Source organism: Parasteatoda tepidariorum, chromosome 4 (genome assembly GCF_982258835.1).
Source record: "Parasteatoda tepidariorum strain Cologne lab strain chromosome 4, Ptep-v5.0, whole genome shotgun sequence".
Lineage (NCBI taxonomy): Eukaryota > Metazoa > Arthropoda > Arachnida > Araneae > Theridiidae > Parasteatoda > Parasteatoda tepidariorum.
This window is the reverse complement of record NC_141758.1, coordinates 84,334,872-84,357,053: the sequence shown is the minus strand read 5'-3', so window position 1 is coordinate 84,357,053 and position 22,182 is coordinate 84,334,872. Positions and strand designations below refer to the sequence as shown.

The 22,182-nt window shown below is 29.5% G+C and overlaps 1 protein-coding gene across 1 annotated transcript in view; it reads right to left on the bottom strand.

Moving 5' to 3' along the window:
- Positions 1 to 21,529, bottom strand: part of LOC122268276 (uncharacterized) — a 68,740-nt gene extending 47,211 nt beyond the window's left edge. Inside the window, exons 1-3 of the mRNA XM_087162251.1 lie at positions 18,836 to 21,529; positions 2,257 to 2,351; positions 189 to 418 (exon numbers count right to left, since the gene is read on the bottom strand). Of these exons, the coding sequence (XP_087018377.1) occupies positions 189 to 418; positions 2,257 to 2,351; positions 18,836 to 21,529 (3,019 nt within the window). The remainder of the gene's footprint in view (positions 1 to 188; positions 419 to 2,256; positions 2,352 to 18,835) is intronic.
- Positions 21,530 to 22,182: the final 653 nt, after the last annotated feature.

Here is a 22,182-nt window from a genome sequence, read left to right as displayed (position 1 = left end):
AGGTATTTAGTAGAGAAAGTAGTGATCTGTGCTAACCACCCTCCCAATGAATGTCCAATAATAGACAGAGTCAAGATTCAGATTGTTTGTTGATTGTTTTTTATTGAACTCTTCCACTTCAGCCGCGATTTTATTGGAAAAAGTAATTGCAGAGCTCATCTGAGAAGTGTATTTATTCGATAAAATACCCTCATAATCAGTCCAAAGATCATTCACGCTCTTTGGATTTGTGCCTTTGTGAGCAATTACAACTTGTTGGTGATCGGGATTCCAGTATGCTGCTCCAAAATAGCCGTCTTCTGGGTTTTTTCCAGTTGTCAATAAGTCCCAACCTTGTTCTAATGATTCTAAATATTCTCCTTCTTTATAAACTCTAGATGAGAATTCTGCTAACAGATAATCACTGGGATGAATACATCTATCAAGGAGAATTGGTCTAGCATGACTGTCATTTTCATTTGATAGAATTGTCGATATGAAATTTCTATTACTTAATTCCAAATAAGTTACTTTTAATTTTTCGCTGTAGGGTAAGGCCATTTTTTGGTCTGAAGTTAAATCTTCTGCTATGGAATTTTTTTTCCTGGCTTTTAGCCTTCTTCAATAAGTCCAAGGAAGTTATTCCTGATCAGAACTCAATGTTTTCCTAAAAAATAGCCGTTTATTATTATTAAAACCAACTTTAATTTAATAATAAGTAATAAAGAAACAGTTTTTTTTATTAATTCCTCTGACACACAATTGAAAAAATTAATGTAATTGCGTAGTGAGATAGAATGGCTCCACACATATTTTACTTCCATTGCTGGAATTATCAACATTATAATAGAATTTCAGAAGACTGCCAAAAAATTGATTTTTTGAAAATTTTGTTTCGCAATATCTTAAAAAAGATAAATATAAATCTCAATTGTGAAATTTTTTATGCGTAGGTTGATTTTTCTATTGCAGTGCAGTGTACGAGATTTATTTAAGATATATGAAGAACATTTTTTTTATAAAAAAAAATTAAATATTTACGAATTTATTTTATAGGAAAATTCTGGTACGATTTCCGTTCAGTACTGCTATGATATTTCATGTAAAAAAGCAGACATGTTTCTGATTATTAAAATTAAAATATACGGTACTTAAACTAATTATTTGGTAATTCTTCCGGCATTTCTGATTTATTGACATAAAAATTTGAGAAAAATAAAAAATTGAAATGTAAATTAAAAGAATTTTATATTTTTTTGCTATGGTCAAAGGTATTTTAAAATTTATGTAAAACCATATTTTTTAGTTAATTTTTCAAAATCATTAATGTAGTGCTTCGGTTAAAAATACTGAGTTTTCTGGTGCTCCCATTGAGAAAGAAACACGGTTATCATAAACTTTTCCTCTTAGTACACTTTATTAAAATCGTAAATACCGAAACTCAGGAAAATGCTCTTCTTTAAAATGATTTTACTTTAAAACTTTACTCAAGCCGTTGAAGTATTTTTTCTTACTCTCTTCATCATATATTTCGTACGAAATATCAAATATTTATCATAACCTCCCCATAAAACGGGATGTGACGTGTGTGTGTGTAGTTGAAGTCTTAGTTTTGACCATATTTGGAGCCACTGAAAAAAAGAAATAAACCCTTTGACTTAAATTCGCTTGGTTTCACCAACCAGTCAGCTGGTTATGTAAATAAAGTACTATATTTGACATGACTTATGTATGTCTTTTACTTTGCTTTGAACATGTAAAGGTACAATATCGGATGCAAATTTTAATAATAACCACAACAAAGCTTTGCTTTAAAAAGCACCTTCAATATTACTATATAACACCCTTTTTCCCTTAATTACTTGACTACTAAAAAAATAAGTGTAAATAGTCTTTCAGTAATTAATCCATATCATTAATTAGTCCTTAAACTTTGACTTGAGTAAGAAAATTATTAATTAAATAAGGCAAATATCTTTGAACAAAAAAATTATATATAATACTTTTCACGGGACAATCTGCTTAACATTCCTGCTTAAGAGGCAAAAATGATTGAAAAGTAAGGGTGAGTGTCGGTGAGCGAAGCGAGTAGGTGACATAATATTGCCCAAAGTGACATATATTGCATCAAATAGTAAACTGCATGCACAAAATAGCTACTTCCTTAATAGATACCATTTAAAATTGACTTAAACACAGTAATAGCTTTCATTGATGACACCATAAAGCAAAAACGAAGTTCAAACAATCTTAAATTTGAATAATAATTTCTTTTACATTAATAATTTTCTTTCACATTCTTTTACATATTGAATGAAGCTTAACTTTTGGAATAAGGATTTGGCAATTTTATAAGTAAATTTAATTTTCACCTGGAATAAGACGATGCAGATTTATTTCATTATGACATGGCTGATGGACAATTAGAACAAGACACGTGATGCATTTTTCAGGTTAGGCCAGCGATTCTCAACCTGTGGGGCGCGCCCCCCTAGGGGGGCGCGAGCACACCAGAGGGGTGGCGCGAGAATATTCAAGAGAAAATATTATTTTAAAAAAATTGATTAACTGGAGGAAAGGAAAACGCACATATACATAGAAAACAAAATACATTTTGACATATTTAATAACTTATTAAAGTGAAACAACTTATTAAATCAAAATTTAAGATGAGGAGTCAAGGGTGGCTTGGCCTTAAGGATTTTTTTATAATTTTCTGATTAAGTCTGTGTATCTGAATTTTTTCTGTAACATCTTACACCTATCTCTAATATATGTCACGTATACTTTTAATTGTAAAATAAAATTATAGTGCAATTTTAAAATTTTAGCTTCTGCACCTAAGGTTTCGCACAGGTTCCAAAGTTGAGCCATGTTTTGAAATCACTTTTTCACTTACTCAAATTATCTTTAGTAAAAACACTTGGACTGGCAAACTTCTTTTGAAAAGGCACTTTAAGTGTCTTGCTGGTAGGAACAAGTTTCCCGACTTTAAAAAAGATATTTGTTTTCAGAGTGTATAATTTGTTTATTGATTTTATTTTGATAGTTCTTGTGTGAAGTCACTAGCGATTCTTTTGAGTTCACTCATTAGAATTAATCAAGAATTAGTGAGTTAATTTTTTCAGAAGGATTAGCCAACAAGTAAGAGCTAAATAACCATACTAGAGTTAACTAACTAAACCCATAACTAATCTAAAAATACCCAAATTTGCAAGAAAATCCAGAATCGACCACAAAAACACTCATAACTACCACAAAAATAAAAAAAATACCTGAAAATGACTTTAAAATGCAAACAAAGCAAAAAACTTGAAACAAAATATCGCAAAGTCTACTTAAGTGCAGAAAACGTCGGAATATTATAAAAATTTAAAAAATACCAAAGTTCCACATTTGCTTAAAATGAAATAAATCAATTGGCATTTAATTCAAGCATTCCTTTTTGAGAAATAATATGCTACGTAATGATTTATAATTAACTATTTTATAGATTTCACGTTTGCTTCCGAAGGTGGCCCGAGTGTCGCGCCACTTGGGAACATTCAGTAGGTCTCTCTTACCATTTGCACGACATAAAACTATTAATCTGATAGATTAATTCGAATTAAAGTAATGTGGTTAAAGAAAAAGAAATAAACTTTCAGAAAACATATTATAACTCAAAGTTCTAAGAATTTAAACACATTATCTTCTCACCTGGAAATTAGAACGACAACTGCAAATAATTAAATCACTTCATACAATGGAGGCCATTCAAGGAAATATCTTCCAATTCAGCCTCGTGCACCTCAGATACAAGATTTACAATGCAGAAGGGACATCTTATGATTCAAAATAAATTTCATTTTACTTTGGGGGGGGGGGGTACGTTAGGAGCACTGGCCACCTTTGGCTTACCCACCTTACTTAATCAAACATACTAAATTTTTTAAAAAAGTGAATAATTTTTAGTGACTTCCTTGGGTCTGTCCTGCAGAGCAAAGTTTTTTGAGGTGAGGCTTAATATTAGAAATAGCCACTCTCAGTCTTGTTTCTATATTTAGCCGTGATCTATATTTTGTCTTCAAAGAAGCCACAGCAGAAAATCCAGTTTCCTAAAGGTAGGATATTGAAAACGGTAATAGAATGCGAAATGCCCTTTGTTTCAGTACAGAAAAATCCTCCTCCTGCCAAAATTCAAATAGTGATTTATTACTAAATTGCATTTCAGTTTCGCCACTTGTCATGAAGTCTATGAATTTTTCTTCCTCATCAATTGAGAGTCCTTCGGGAGTCTTATGAAATGGATTCCTAACCCACTCGTAACTTGCTAGCAGTTTGTCATGAGCAGGAGAATACTTTTTAAAATTCTTTGCCAGCATGGCTAAATGATTTTCAATGGTTACAAACGTAACTTTCATATATTCTTCTTCAGCCTTATAAGTTTTAGTACAATTTTCCTCATTTGCAAACATTGTTAGGTTTTTTTGCTTTAAATTTCTGCCCCACAATTCTAATTTTCTACAAAAAGCATTAGCTTTATCACTCGTATCCAACATATGTGTATTTGCTCCTTGGAGTTTAAGATTCAAGTTATTTAATTTCTCGAATATGACGGCCAAGTATCTCAATTTCATCACAAATAAACAATAGTGTAAATTCCCGGTTTCCGGTCTGTTATCTTCTAAGAAAATGACAATTTCTTCTCTTAATTCTTGTGCACGTTGCAAAAATTTCTCACGTGATAAACATCTTGCCTCACATTTAAATAGTAACTCTGAATGTACTGAACCCATGTCATTACAAAGAGCAGAAAAGATTCTCGATCTCAGGGTTCTCATTTTTATATAATTTGAAATGGTTAAAACCGCAGTTAATGCAATATTTAAACCAGGACGTATTTCTTTCGAACCCAAAGCTTCTCTGTGGATCATGCAATGTGTCCAGATGCATTGGGGCGATTTTTGTTTTACTAGTGCTTGTATACTTTCGAACATTCCGGATATTGAACAAGCATATTCCGATGCATATTCCAGTGCATATTCCGATGCAATTTTTGCATTCTGTGTTTGCATCATTCATAGCATCTGTTCAATATCTCAGAAATATAGTGCCAACTTGGCATCTTTGTCTTAGCATTCTCGCCACCGTTTCTTGTAACCCCAGAGTTGAAAATTAGTTGTTGCTATTATAGCATGAGCGTGCTCGTAGCACCAATCATAATAAAATCTTAAATACAGTCCATATCTATTTTAATCATTTGTTATCAAACGAACCAGCATAGAAATTAATCAATTGGTAACGAGCATTAGTGGTCCGTCGAGCCGGAGAACATCATTTAAAATAGCAAATAATGCTAGCGCTGTTGTTTTGAGTTCTATTGATTTGCAGAAAAGTAGTTCTACTACTGACATATTATCACAAAATCAAACATAGGCAATGAAATGAGCATCTTTATTAATATCTCTTGCTTCAAAGTTTATTGAAAACATTTTGTCACGCAACAACGAGAAAAGTTGACACTACATTTTCAGCTGTATCACCAATTCGACGAGCAACAGTATCATTTGAAAAAGGTATGGACTGTAATTGTTTTGAAAAATTAACTCCAAACATAGTTTCTACAATCTCAATTGTTGCTGATTTTTACTTTACTTTTGTTTTGATAGTTAGTTAAAAATAATTTAAAGACAGAATTAAAAATACTCAATATACATTATTGTTGCATACATTTTACTGCAAGTAGGGGGCGCGATGAAAATTATGATTGAAAACTGGGCCGCGAATACTAAAAGGTTGAGAAACGCTGGGTTAGGCAAAGAATCACTTTCACTATGTGTTGAGATCTAATAAAAAAAATATGAAATGAAATGCTAAATGTTCGTTTAGGTAAAAGAATGATACATTTCAAAGACTGATAATGAATGGAAAACAACAGATAACAGACAGGTTAGACAACAGAAAACTGTTTTTTTCCTACCTTTTTCCGGTTTTTTAATGAGTTAGATACTTGGCATTTATGAATTTGTTGAAATTTGTAGGATACGCTCATAATTTCAAATTATTAAAAACCTGTTTTTATTTTTATTTTATTTATATATTTTTTTTTTGAAATTTTTTTTCTCAGTTTTTAAAAAAAATATTTTTTTTAAATTTTGTGAAAAACACGCTGATATACAAGTGTAAATACTTTTTGTGAAGTGAATGAATCACGACACTGACCATTATTTTATGTTCTGCAAAATGTTAAAATAAAAAATACTCTCAGTGGACCTTTGCGCAAAGGATAAAGCTCATTCTAAAATCTTCAAAAAAATTATTTTCTAAGACTTTGATCGTCAAAATCTACTAATACCAACAATAAATCGCGAAGTTATATACTTCTATGAATACATGTCAACTAGTACACTGAAAAAAAAACATATGCGTTATTTATCTTCGGCGCAACTTTAAAAAATGACGACCTTAAAGTAACAAGATACTGGACATTTTGCCCAATTTTAATGGTTAACCACTGCTTCGCCAAAATTAGACAATTTCAAAATTTGCAGGAAAAGTATCCGTAATAATAACAGAAACAAAATTGATTCTCAGACCTATGGTAATTGATTTAGCTTTATTATAATAATACCCCAATGTTCGAGTCCCGTAATTGAGTAATTAATAGTTTTGGATATTCCGTAATTAAAAAAAAACACAAAAAAGATAAATGTAGCAACAAAGGAAACGAAGGAAATAAAAATAAAAATATGACCACCAAAGCCGACGTCTTCAAGGGGTACCGGCTCCGGCAGCCATAAAACAAAACCTTTTCTATTGAGGGGGAGGCAACTGCCCAAAGTAAAACCCTCAGTATCCCGAAGGTTTTGTATAGAAATCCAGGAAAAAAACATGAAATACAAAGAACCAATTTTAGAAAGATTTGAATTATTAGGGTTTGTGTAAAAAGAACGGAACCCTTGGGAACTTTCCATGGATCCCTAAGGTTCCGCGGAACACTGCTTGTGAATTACTGATCTGGAACAATAAATTAAATAGAAATACTAACAGTCAAACGTGCTTAATATACTCTTATTGCACATCTTTTGATATTTTAAGTTACTATTAAATAACAGATACGTTCACTTTATTTTACATCGCTGACAGAAGTGTCCTCCTTAGAGTCCGATATAGCTTTTGTTGACGACATTATCAAACGAAAATTATCAATTTTACCAAAATAAAATAATCTTAAATTTGATTAATAAAGCTGTCTACTTGGTCAATGACTTTATCAAAGATATTAGTGAACGCTGTGTATAATAAAATGTAACGAAAACAAAGAATGAAAATCATTTAGCCACTGTTTTTACTAAATAAAGCGTTATTTTTTAGAAGAATAAAATTAAAAAGTTATAGTAAATTTAATGTTTTCCTGTGCTAGGCTAATGCAGATTTATTTCAGAAAGTCACAGATGATTGATAGTTATTTATTTAAAATAATACCTGATACTTTTTGCAGGTCTGGTAAAGAGTACTTTCACAGCGTATTGAGAAACAAGCAGGAAAGGCATGGAAGGAAACACAGAAAGTTCGATGAGGTAAAAGAATGATAAATTTCAAACACTGATAAAGAATGCAAAATAACAGATAACGGACAGTTTCATTACCTGCAGTAAGATATACTTACGTTACGGAGAAGGATTCATAAAATAATTGTACTCTTTAGAGTAAGGTAGAGTTGTACTTTATTTTACTTATTGTAAGTATTTTTCATCTTTCAAGTAAAAACGATATTTTTATCATCAAAATTGGTTAAACTCACTATAAAAAATTCAATATTAATCATCACATATTTAGGTATTACGTCCTGTAAATGAAGAGTTTAGTGCACTGTTTGAATTTTTATTCTAAAATTAAGGTAAAATAACCGGGAATAGGCAGTCCATCCAATTAACCTTGAACTTTAAGATAAATAAAATTTTTTAACCTTTACGGTTTTGAAACAGCTTACAAGTAATATGGCTAAGAAACAGTGGATACAAAATTATGTGGTTTCTTAACTATTTACTACTAGCATGGTTTCAAAACCATTAAAAAGAAATTTTCCTGGACATTGAAGCTAGGATTTTTCGTAGCTAATAGATATTTTAACTAATTGTTGATTGAGTTGTGTTTCTTAAATAAACCTTATAATGTGGTTTAATTAGTTTATATTGTTTCAATTATCGAAAGAGATTGGAAACACTACACTTTTTTGTGTTAAACAGTTCTATGGTGCTGCCATCTATGCGTGAATGAAAGCATCGTATTCAAATATTCCAGAGACACAAATTGGGGAGTTCACTAACACTGGAAAGTCTTCATGCGGAAAGAGAATGAATCGATAGATTAGCTCTCTCTTCTAGAATATGTAGCCAGTTGCAAGACACTAACTCTCTTCATTGGTGCCTTTCAATTCTGGTTGTTAACAGTATTAGGGAAAATCATTGAATAAACTGTTTTTATCTCAGTTAACAAATCGATTACCATCTTATTTATGATTATTTGGTAATTTCCCTTGAATAAGGTAAAAAAACAAGTTAATAAATTATTTCTTAACCATTTTGTTTCATAAATCCCTAAGAGTGTGGAAGAGGGTGCCAAAAGCCGTAGTTTGAACACATTTCTGAAAAACCAAACATCTCTCAAGTACCAATTTGTTTTAAAGGAGTGAAAAATTGCTTAGGATTTATTTTTATTTTTCCAAGACAGTTACTAAGTTTGTTAAGTTACTCGCTTAAATGTTTACTAGCGATATATTTATTACCTCCTGAAGTATATAGTAAAGAGTATTGCATTGAAGGTATAGACACTAAGTTTAAAATTCAATTGGCTTTCATTATTTCTAACTATCATAGGACACTAACAACTTCATTAGTTCAATTGGTTTTTAATTTGATATCAAAACCAATTAAATAGCAAGAAATTCTTTAGGCTATGAAATGAATTGAAATTCTTTCCTTTTCTAGTACCATAACGGGTAAACTACATTCATTAACAAAATCTCTGCCTTATCTTTTACCATAACAAATTTTCTATAGTTACTCTAAACTTGACCTGAAGGAGACTAAAGCCCTGGATTACTTAGCTTAAGTAGAGTCAATTTTCCCCATGATCTTTATTCCGCTTTTGATTCTGATTGGCTGTCGCCAAACATGCGCCATATTGGTGACTAGTTTGAAAGGCAAAGTATCATTGCTCCCAATCTGTTATTTCTACTTTTGCTTTTTTTAACTTTATTTGTTTCATACTTTTAAATTACTATCGACAAGTTATTGCGCATTTGGGTATTCTAATAAGTCAAATTTAGGCTTTAATTATATTGTTTACCTGTTGGAGATTGCAATAAAAAACGACGGAATGTATGGCTGCATAGAATAAGCAGAGATGAATGGAATCCAAAGTAAGTTTGAAATTAATTAATTTATTTTGAATTTAACATGATATTATTTATTAATTATGTAGAGGAACTGTGTTCCACATTTTTTCGAATTGGAAGATTAACAAGATTAATTGCATCAAATACATTCACCTGAAGTAAAGGAAACTAGACCACGAATATTGTTAACATTAATCTAATCTGATCTGACATAAATCTGATCCTCGATCAGCTAAGAACCACCAAATATATGAGATATACGTAACCGTAAAAACTGTGAAATTGAAAATCCAATGGTTTGTAGCTGAGCCGTGCTAACGATACTCAGATATAAACAAAATTTCCTTACCCTTCAGATATATGTCTAAATTGACTTGTCACCTAACGAATGAGTGGTGGCGCTATCTATCCGCGATATTCTGAGTCAAAACCAATTTTCACTCTTTGTAGTCAATTGAAAGGTGCACCTTCCTGACCTGTATTTTGCTACAAGCTAAAGGCTGGTTAGCGTGGATTGCACAAGAGTTATTAGAAGCAACATCAGGATTTGTTTATTGTTACCCTGAATCATTTTTCGGATCAGACTTAATCGGATGCTTGCAAGCGACTTCTTGCGTGTGTGTCGAACCAGACTGATTGCTGAATCGCCCCGATTTACCTACACTTACAGGTTTTCAATTGATAGTGCCATGTTGTATGTAGAAATGATAAAACGCTTCCTGATCTCTGCTTATATTACCTGGGTCTTGAATAAAACACTCGATTTCTGTATCCTTTTTCAAATTCAGTTTTCGACAAGAATTCTAATAATATGTACCAAAGGTAGTCATTTCGTAATCATTATTTAAAAAAAAGTAAGAGAATTTCAAATTGTTTTCTTATTTTTTAATACTTTCGGATTAAATTTATACCCTTTAGAAAGAGCAATCGGAGCTTAAAAAATGATAATGTAATAGTGGTTCAAATCGTACTCACAAAAAGCTAAAGTTATTTAATTATATCCTCAAATTTGATCACCATTTCTATGGACATAAATCATAAAATTTTATAGCTGTGAAATAGATAAAAAAAAAACTAATTTGTCGTTAAAATAGTTATTTATTGATTTAGAAAAAATAGATATTTGCTTAGTAACAGATTGTCTTAGGATTTATTACAGAAAAGTATAATTCATATATCGATGCTCTGAAATGTAATTTAACATACTTTAGGATATCAATGAAACTGTTTAGAAAAGAAAATGAGGCATTTTGAATGAACAACGGTATTTCTTTTTTTTTGTAGTATACGAGCTTTTTTTTTACTTAAATTTCAAATTAAATAAAGTTTTATTTCCTTAGACAGAGAAAGTTAAGCTTGTTTTTCTTTTTTGTCATGAAACAATTTGTTAAATATTTGTTATATGCAATAAAAAAATCTAAGAAACTGTTTAAAAGTTCTTATAAATCCAATAACGTATTAACAGAAGAAATTATTTATATAAAAAAAAAGAATTTGACGGCAATCATTCCACTGGTAGATTTACTCATAAATATAAGCAAGATCCCTTCAAAACATAAGTAAATTTTATTTCAATATAAATAGAATATACCATCAACCAAAATCTTGTCCACTTTACGACTAGCTAGAGTGATTAAATCGTGAATGGAGTCTTGTGGTTTCCGATTTAAAATTTTTATCTTTGATATTTAGAAATGAAGTTACAGTTCTTTTTCGCATGATGACAGACGGAACCGAAGCTTGAAGTAAACTCACGCAAACGAAACTAAAATGTTTTTCTTTTTTTTTTTTGCTTTGAGTATTTGTACAAATTATATTTTTCAGGTAAACAAAATTTATTTTCAGCAACTAATTTTGAAATTTTATCTGTCAAAATTTTCTTATATTTAGAACTGTTCCTCCTTTTTAAATGCATTTTTTGAAGAATGCTGATTTTGAGAAAATTTCTTTACTCTAACATACACACAAAAAACGTTTAGAATTCTTTGAAACTTTGAATTTAGATTTTGTATAATGATAGCAATGTTTCCGGAGAAGATCTAAGTTTTAATTTGCTATTTTTTTCAGGCTTTAAGTAAGAAGATTTAGAATTTTACTTTAAAAATTCTATTTTAAACAATGTATCTAGTTCTGCTTAATCGTGTTTTTTTAATATTTTTCATAAGATTTTTGTTCAAAACACTGGCACTTACACTATTGATTTAGGGAACATAGAAACTCTTATGAAATTTATCCATTACAATTTGTTGTATCACTGTTAGCATAACATGAAAAATTTGAAGTTTTTAAGCTCTAATTTGCCCTTATTTTGAAGAAAAAAATTAAACCTTTACTTAAAAATAAAAATAAAATTTTAATTGAGCCTTTTCTAAAAAAATTGTGTTGAAATCACGCGGATACTTTAAGGCTCACTTATAGCTTTCAGAGGGCTCTTTGTGCTACATCAGACTAAAGAAATTTGCCTTCCATATTTGAAACTGAATCTCTTAAGATTTTCTGCAGTCCAGACACCAAATAATGAATAAATTTTTTTCGTCGAATCTCTTGGATCAATAGTATATTGTTGTTGCTCTCTTCCCTTGTTCCAAAAGGAGTGTTCCGAATACTTTTCAAAACATGAAACAACTGAATTCATTACAAAATAAATAATACGTAGTCCGTAGAATGTTTTCACAGCAAGATTAAAAACGAAGTCATACCCTTCATCAGAAATAGTGAAATAAAGAAGAAAGTACAAAATAGCGAGCAAAAAGAATTTTTTAAATCTTATATCATATTCGAGAAGCTGAAATTGATGTAATTTGTCTTTTTACATATCTGCTTAAATTATATAAGTGCTGTTGCGTAGAAAATTCTTTTCTTTTTTATGTATAAAAATAACAAAGCATCTTGCCATCACTAATAAAATATTTTTTTCTGAAATTATTGAAATTCTGCAAAAGTTGTAAAATGATAAACAGAGTTGGGTTTATCTAAGCAGGCTGTTTTGCAAATGTTACAAACTTTGTTACATGAGAAATATCTAGGAGAGATAAGACATAAATCATAAGGATTAAGTACTACATAGTAACCCACGGCAGAAAATGCACGTGTACCCCGCTAGGGGCTCTTTCCTCTAGGGAATGCTTTTACGTGTGCCTTTGAACAAGTATTTTTATTTATCTAAATTATCTTTGTTTCATGTTATTTTTATGTTATTAAATAAATAGCGAAGAAAATTGCATTTGAATTGATATAGAGTTGGGATTTTTATCATAATTTAATGAGTTGGTGTGGCTAATTGGCCAAATCATTAAAAATACTATTAAATAGCAATTTCTGTGCCAAAATTAAAGCAATTTGACACTATTTAATATAAAACGCAAAATTAGAATGAAAATAAGAAAATTTAGATGGTTAAAAGTACCTATTCAAAAGCACTCGTAGAAACAGTTCATAATAGGGAACCTCTAGCTGCGTTCAATATTTCCGATCATGGTATACAATCCTATGCAATCCTTAAATCTTATGATCTATCCTACCTACCCTAGAAATTTGTGGTATCATTTACTGGACTCTTGTATACTTATGAGTAAATAAATAAATAACAAAGAAACAATTCTATGAAAGACTAACATATTAGTAAAACTTTGGATAGTATGATTTTCAGTATGCTAGTAAGTATGTTATTATTTTGCTTCTTAAATAAAAAGTTGTTACGTTTAGTTTTCTATTGAAGTTTTATTATTATTGTTATATTCAATCAATCACTCCATGGCAATCGAAACACAGTTACTAATATACATGGGTCATTCTCACGAAAACTGTCATTTTTCAGTTCATAAAATTCCAAAAAAGTAAAGTGAATAAAAAGCTCTGAAACTTTTTATATTAATAGAAATATGTAATGGCATTATAAAGAAATTATATATCCTATAAATTATACTTAATATTTAAATTAATTAATTTTTTAAATAATTAATTTATAATTAATTAATTTATAATAATTAATTAATTAATTTAATAAATAAATAAATAAATTAATTAATTAATTAATTAATTAATGTTCTTAAATTAATTATTAAATAATTTTACTATTTAAAAAGTGAGGGAATGACACTAATAGTGAGGAAATGATATTTTATTTTAATGCATGTTTTTATCTAAGTTACATCTACCTAAAGTTTGAAAATGATAACATACTAAGTATATCTAATATTTATTATAATTTAGTTTTATAAATTTAATAGTTTTTACAGATTTGGGAAATAAAATTGGCTTGCAGGATTGAACAAAAAAAAATTTAGTAATATACTCAACTTGAATCATTCCCTCGCCTTATACACTAGTGAGGGAATGACAAATTTAATAAAATTTGAAAATAACAGTTAGGCCTAATTAATTTCTGACGTCAATCGCATACAATTATATTCATACAAGAAAGCAACATATAATTATCCACTTTCTTGATGAAGTTGTATTTTATTTTAATCTAAAAAATGACATGAGGGAACGACAGATGTAAAAAACTTTACCTGGTTTGATTCATTTAAATTTATTCCACAGCACAGTTTCTTTAAGTTGAAGATGGAAATATACTGCAATTTTGTTTCATGATGCCAGTTGTTAACTGCTGAAGTTTTTATTAAAATATTTTTATTCTAAGAAGATTGCAGGTGATAAGAACATTGTTGTGAGGGAATGATGCGAAACACTGGGGACAAAGTTTAAAGCAGTGCTGTGTTAATATTTTTATCAGAAATTAAATTTAAAATTGATTTTCTGAATTCTATATTTCAATATTCTGAAATAAAACACACGAATTTGTAAAAAAAGAAAAAAATTGTTTCTGAAATAAAAAAAAAAAGAAATTTACAAATTCGTGTTTTTTATTTCAGAATATTGAAATATAGAATTCAGAAAATAAATTTTAAATTTAATTTCTCATAAAAATATTAACACAGCACTGTTTTAAACTTTGTCCCCAGTGTTTCGCATCATTCCCTCACAACAATGTTCTTATCACCTACAATCTTCTTAGAATAAAAATATTTTAATAAAAACTTCAGCAGTTAACAACTGGCATCATAGAGCAAAATTGCAGTATGTTTCCATTTTCAACTTAAAGAAGCTTTGCTGTGGAATAAATTTGAATGAATCAAACCAGGTAAAATTTTTTACATTTGTCATTCCCTCATGTCATTTTTTAGAGTAAAATAAAATACAACTTCATCGAGAAAGTGTATAATTATATGTTGCTTTCTTGTATGAATATAATTGCATGTGATTGACTTCAGAAATTAATTAGGCCTAACTGTTATTTTTAAATTTTATTAAATTTGTTATTCCCTCACTAGTGTATAAAGTGAGGGAATGACGCTGAAGTGAGGGAATGATTCAAGATGAGTATATTATTGAATTTTTTTTGTTCAATCGTGCCAGTCAATTTTATTTCTCAAACCTGTAAAAACTATTAAATATATGAAACTAAATTATAATAAATATTAGATATACTTAGTATGTTATCATTTTCAAACTTTAGGTAGATGTAACTTAGATAAAAACATATATTAAAATAAAATATCATTCCCTCACTATTAGTGTCATTCCTTCAGTTTTTAAATAGTGAAATTAATTAGTTTATTTATTAATTAATTTTAAAAAATTAATTAATAAATTAATTTATTAAACTAATTAATTTTTTTATTGAATTAATTATTAATTATTATAAATTAATTAATTATTAATTATTATAAATTAATTAATTACAAACTAATTATTTAACAAATTAATTAATTTAAATATTAAGTATAATTTATAGGATATATACTTTCTTTATAATGCCATTACATATTTCTATTAATATAAAAAGTTTCAGAGCTTTTTATTCATTTTACTTTTTTGGGATTTTATGAACTGAAAAATGACAGTTTTCGTGAGAATGACCCATATATATATATATATATATATATATATATATATATATATATATATGGGTCATTCTCACAAAAACAGTCATTTTCATGTCCCCAGTATATTTTATGTTTGTTTTACAGCTTACGAAAAAAAAAAATTCAGGGAAAGTGTCCTTCAGAATGCAAACTAACAAAAGAATAAAAATAAAATTATCAATTTTTATTTTTTATTTATTTTAGGTAATTAAAATGTACCAATATGTCATTCCCTCACTTGTCCCCACTGCTTATTTAAAAAAAATAAAAAATTGTTTCTGAAATAAAATTTTTTTTTTTACAAATTCGTGTTTTTTATTTCAGAATACTGAAATATAGAATTCAGAAAATCAATTTTAAATTTAATTTCTGATAAAAATATTAACACAGCACTATTTTAAACTTTGTCCCCAGTGTTTCGCGTCATTCACTCACAACAATGTTCTTATCACCTGCAATCTTCTTAGAACAAAAATATTTTAATAAAAACTTCAGAAATTAACTACTGGCATCATAGAACAAAATTGCAGTATGTTTCCATCTTCAACTTAAAGAAGCTTTGCTGTGGAATAAATTTGAATGAATCAAACCAGGTAAAATTTTTTACATTTGTCATTCCCTCATGTCATTTTTTAGAGTAAAATAAAATACAACTTCATCGAGAAAGTGGATAATTATATGTTGCTTTCTTGTATGAATATAATTGCATGTGATTGACTTCAGAAATTAATTAGGCCTAACTGTTATTTTTAAATTTTATTAAATTTGTTATTCCCTCACTAGTGTATAAAGTGAGGGAATGACGCTGAAGTGAGGGAATGATTCAAGATGAGTATATTATTAAATTTTTTTTTGTTCAATCGTGCCAGCCAATTTTTTTTCCCAAACCAGTAAAAACTATTAAATATATAAGAATAAATCATAATAAATATTAGATATACTTAGTATGTTATCATTTTCAAACTTTAGGTAGATGTAACTTAGATAAAAACATGTATTAAAATAAAATATCATTCCCTCACTATTAGTGTCATTCCCTCACTTTTTAAATAGTGAAAATAATTAATTTACTTATTAATTAATTTGAAAAATAAATTGAAAAATTAATAAATTAATTTGTTAAATTAATTAATTTATTGAATTAATTAATTAATTAATTAATTAATTAATTATTAATTATTATAAATTAATTAATTATAAATTATTTATTTAAAACATTAATTAATTTAAATATTAAGTATAATTTATAGGATATATACTTTCTTTATAATGCCATTACATATTTCTATTAATATAAAAAGTTTCAGAGCTTTTTATTCACTTTACTTTTTTGGGATTTTATGAACTGAAAAATGACAGTTTTCGTGAGAATGACCCATATATATATATATATATATATATATATATATATATATATATATATATGGGTGATTCATAAAATATGACAATTTACATTCACTTGCATCAAGATCTAATACTAAACTACTAAATGAACTTTTTTTTAAAAAAAATTTAATACATAGCATTTCTGTTAGCATTTTAAAATAACCTAGTACTAGCATCGTCTATTTTGTATATTTACAAAATTAAATTGAACTTCAAACTTTCATGTTTCTGGCATGTCACAAACAATGTTTCCAAATATAACTAGCTTCATAACTTCCCATAAATGTTTCAATATCTAATTTTTTATATCTGAACCAGTGTAAGCATTTCTAGAACATACGCAGAGGGTATTATTTACTAAAACTTCGTTTAAAATGACTTTTTCTGTCAATAATTTGTTTGTCATAAGAAAATCTGTCATTTTCCTGGCATCTTTTATTGAGTGGTTTATAACCAAAATAGTTAGAGACAGCAATCAATATCTTATATTAATAGATTGATCATATACCCTCCTATTTGAACTTGTCTTGTTGCATGAATAAAGAACCAACTTTCTGATTCAAAATCTGTTTCAAAACATTCTTCAAGGTGAGAAGATTCTTGTGTTGTCATTTTCCTGGCTTCTTGAAGTCATTAATAACATCAACTACATAGATTTATCTGAGTTACTTTAAGAAATCCTGTTGTTTTCTGCAGAATATAAACGTCTTAGGCCAAAATATTAAAGTAAAGTAAAGTTATATGCTATAAAATGGTGAATTTGTCATTATCCTGGCTGTCATTTACCCGGCCCATGAATGCCAGGACATTGAAGTGTTACCAGAATTTTTTTTTACTGCTAATACTGTGAAGAGAGAAAGCAAATATTAACCTATTACCAAGTTTATGTATGATTGTAATAAGATTGAATGTAATCAAAGTTATTTATTTATTTAATGATTGATTATTTTACACAATTTTATTCTGTACATATCAGCAACAAAAATTTTTTTGATTCTTTGTACAGTAGATAAATGTGTTCATTTAAGTTATTTATGGTTCATCTAACATAAAGGCTTAGGTTTTGTTACTTACTAATAGCTTAAAATGACAAACTTCAACTTCAAACTTCTAAGCTAATATGTTATTTTCCTAGCATTAAAAATGTGGTGAATTTCTATTTTATTTTTTTCTTGAACAAAGATCAATAAACTACACTGCTGTTTGTAAGATATTAGTAAATGTAACTAAATAAATATACAAAAAAAATTTTATTACTTTGATGACTTTAATGTTGAAGAAATGTTTTGTTTTGAATTGTCATGTTTTCTATGAATTACCCATATATATATTCCATATTGTACATTTCTAACTTGGACTGATAGTTAAGACACGGTTCCCAGTAGAACACCGAAGTTAAGCATCATTAGCAGCGGTCAGTAAACGAGTGGGATGACCACTTTGATCGAGCTGCGTTGGGTCCGAGAGTGCGCGGTACTGGCTCTCATGGGTTCTACCGTCAAATGCTTGAATTTTTTACAGTTCGTCGGGCTACCAAAGCGGGAGAGCCATCCCCTATGCAGAGGATCAAAATTGTGATAGCATGTTTAACGAATCCTGTTCAGGGATGTTTTCCAGACCGTCGACAATAGCCCACTGTGCAGCTCTAGTGAGATGTAAATAAAATACCTCTACCTACCTCTTACTTGTTCGATGGAATTACATTCATATAGACACAGCTTTATTTGTCTATGTTCATAATCAAATATGTGATTTGAATTCACTTCATTTTAATGACCTTAACGAAGAATAATTCCATGATGCAAATAATTTTTTACACATAAAACTAAAAATTTAATTCCCCAATAGATAAATTAAATTTCTGCTCTCACTTTTTTTTATTGACTGTGAGATTTTTATTTTTTAGTTTTTTTTTATCTTTAATTTTGATTTTAAAAAAATATTAGATGATATCTTGAAACAGTGCTTCCACCTGACACTGCACATTATTTATGTTGCTACAATGGAGCAACGTATGGATTAAAATTTAACAATTTCATTTAACTTTTCATCTACACTATCATAAGCAACACGATATACAAAAGCACAACATGGTAATTGGTAACAAAAACAAGATACTTTCAAATGTTTATTTGAAAAGAAAACGAGTCTAATATGCATTGGGCACCAATAGAGTATTAAAAAATTCCAATGGAGTTAGGCCAAGCTCGACCATTTTTTCTCGTCCCCACCTAAGAGCATATTGCAGAGCTGTATGTCCATATTTGTCTTTAGCATTAATATCGGCGCCTTGTGAAATCAAATACTCGATTATTTCATTTCTTTCAGCATGGAATAATGGTGTTTTATCATCGAAATCTTTGGCTTCAATGTCAGCACCATGTAATAGTAAAACTTCGACAATCTCCTTACTTCCTCTGAGGCATTCGTGCAGAGGCGTATTCCCCAAACTATTTCTAGCATTTACATTTGCGCCTTGGGAAATTAAAAATTCGATTATTTCTTTTCTATAAGCATAGAAAAGAGGTGTTGCCTCAAAGCTATTTTTCGCTTCAATATCAGCACCGTGTGATAGTAAAAGTTCGACAATTCCCTTACTTCTCCCAACAGCTTCATGCAGAGGTGTATCTTCGTGGATACTTTGAACGTTAATGTCAGCACCTTTTTCAATTAAAAATTCAACTACCTCCTCACTATCTGCAAAGAACAGAGGAGTCTCTCCACGTATATTTTTAGCTTCAATATCAGCTCCATGTGATATTAAAAGCTCGACCATCTCCTTTGTTTTTGCAACAGCTACGTGCAAAGGTGTTTCTCCATTACTACTTTCAGCTTTAACGTTGGCACCGTTTGAAATTAAAAGCTCGAATATATCCTTGTTATTAGCAAAAAACAGAGGTGTTCTATTATCCTTATTTTTAGCTTCAATATTAGCACCGTGTGATATTAATAGTTCTATAATCTCTTTTCTATCCTCTTTAACAATCTTGTGCAGAAATGTATCACCGCTCCTGTTTCTTGCTTCAAGATCAGCGCCCTGTTTAATCAAAAACTTTACTACCTCCGCACTATTAGCCAAGAATATTGGTGTTTCACCCCGATAGTTTTTAGCTTCGATATCAGCGCCGTTTGTTATTAAAATCTCTGTGATATCCTTATTAGCAGCATAGTGAAGAGGAGTCCGTCCTCTTATATCAGACTTATTTATAAATTTGCTTTTACTTTTTAACAGAGCATTGAGAAGTGTTAATAATCCTTTTTCTGCTGCTTCGTGTAATAAGGTTTTTACTGGTAATTTAGCTACTGAGGCAAGAAGCAATTGATTCATTGTTTCACACATGTCATCAATATTTGCTCCATTTTTTAAGAGTAAATCGGCAATATCCCAATGATCATTTTTATCAGCATATCTTATAGGCTTCCATCCGAAAAGGTCTTCAGCAGCAACGCTAACTCTGTGCTCTAATAAAGTCATGGTAACATCATAGTATCCATATGCAGCAGCTACGTGAAGTGCTGTTCTTCCTATCCTATCTTCAGCATTAGTGAAATCTTCTACATTGTCTGCATTTTTTAATAATTCCCTTACCTCCTTTTCATCGCCGTTTAAAACCGCAATATGCACTTCACAGTTGTTTCCCTCTTCAGTTACCATATGGTCAAAGAATATAGTGGTCAAGTCATACTTTTTTCCATAAATCTGATCGAAAAAATATTTCCTTATTTTTTCCCTTTTTACATTGTTAAAATAAAAAAGTGCAGCAAAATACTCAGCAAAACTGTGGTGAATGAATATTGGCTTTTCATCGACAATTTGACTAATGAAACCTGAATTTTCCTTTCCATCTTTTACCTGCTGTTTATATTTCTTCATTTCGGTTATTTTGTCATCTTCAAGAAACTTTTCTGAATCGTTTTCCCAAAGCAGTGCATCTAAAGATAACAAGGTATATTTTCGTAAAAACGATTCATGTAGTATTTCATATTCTGGTCCAGATTTTGTTGTATCTAATATCTGCTTTTCTGCAAGATGCCTTTTGTATTTCATTTCAACAAATAATTTATAAAGGTTGATAATACTTATTTTTTTCGACAAATTTAATTCATTTCTGTTGAACAATTTATAAGGGGTTTTGAATTCTTCCTGAAAAGCCTCAACCAGCATTTTTGTGTGCAAGGGTATTCCTGTAAATTCTTGAAATTTATCCGAAATGGGTTGCAGTACACTGTCAAGCAATTGTTTGGCGAAATTCTCAAAGTTCTCCTTAATACTTAGCTTCAGATTCTTATGGAAATAATTTTGAATCAGCAGCAACTGATCTTCTCTAGATAGTGGTCTTAAAGTATGCGATAGTACACTTAATATATCTTCTAGTTCATTTTTCATGTGTGGGCGTGTAGTTATCCAGAGTTTCTCTACTTTTGAATGCTTCAAAACTTTTAATAGTTCAACAACTTTTTCTTCGTATTTAGGAACTATTTCATCAAATCCATCAAATAACAAGGCAACTTTACCTGTAGTATTTAATCCGTGTTTAAATAACTCTTGCTCTAGAGGAGTGTTTACTAATGCTATGTCCATTATAAATTTAAAAATTGTGTTCTTGTCGTTATGAAAATCGACATTTGCTAACTTTCCAGTATAATCATTCAAGTTAATTCTCACAACCCAAAGTGTGGCATCTTTGTTTTTCATATTTTGTGCCAATTTAGTGAATGCAGTGGATTTCCCCGCACCAGACACTGAACTTATAACTACTATTCGCTCATGCAATTCACGACATTCATAACCATCGTCTGTGTCTAAATACCTGCGCAATCTGGATGTAGCACCCCGAGAATTTTGCCACATAAATCCTTTATCTTCTTCTTTCAGCCAATGAATATTTTGGTTTTCATGTTCAATAGAAAGTTTATCAAAATCGCTCCTGGAATCGGAAATCAGCAATATATCTTGATACTGTCTAAGTTCAGATGAATCAATCCGACCATTATAAGTAAGGTAGAAATTTATATCATTTTTAATGTATTTTTTAATTTTTGGCTGTGTAAAAATGCGATCAATATAGTAACTCTCAATATCACCCAATCTGGAAGTGCTTTACCTACCTCTATCGCTTCATTGTTTATAAGTTTAGATAATGTTTCTTCATCAACTAGATGTGACGACTCACTTGTTATTAATGTGCCCAAGCTTATCTTTCTCCCTTGAAAATAAATATCTTTTTCTAAAAGTTGCTGTTGAGAATCATAGGTTAAGTCATCAAGTTTAAATTTTTTATCATCCCATACTTCATAAATAAAATTATTATTATCTCCAAAATAAAATTTTAAATCATAATTCTTCTGGGAAAATAGAATAAACTTATACTTCGGTTTATCTTCGAAAGCCCTAAATAATAGTTTGAAATAAGTTTTTAATAGTTCTCTTTTTTCCACTGATACATTGTTACTTTCAACCACGAACAGCATAGAAACGTCCTTATCCGATTGCCTTACAAATTT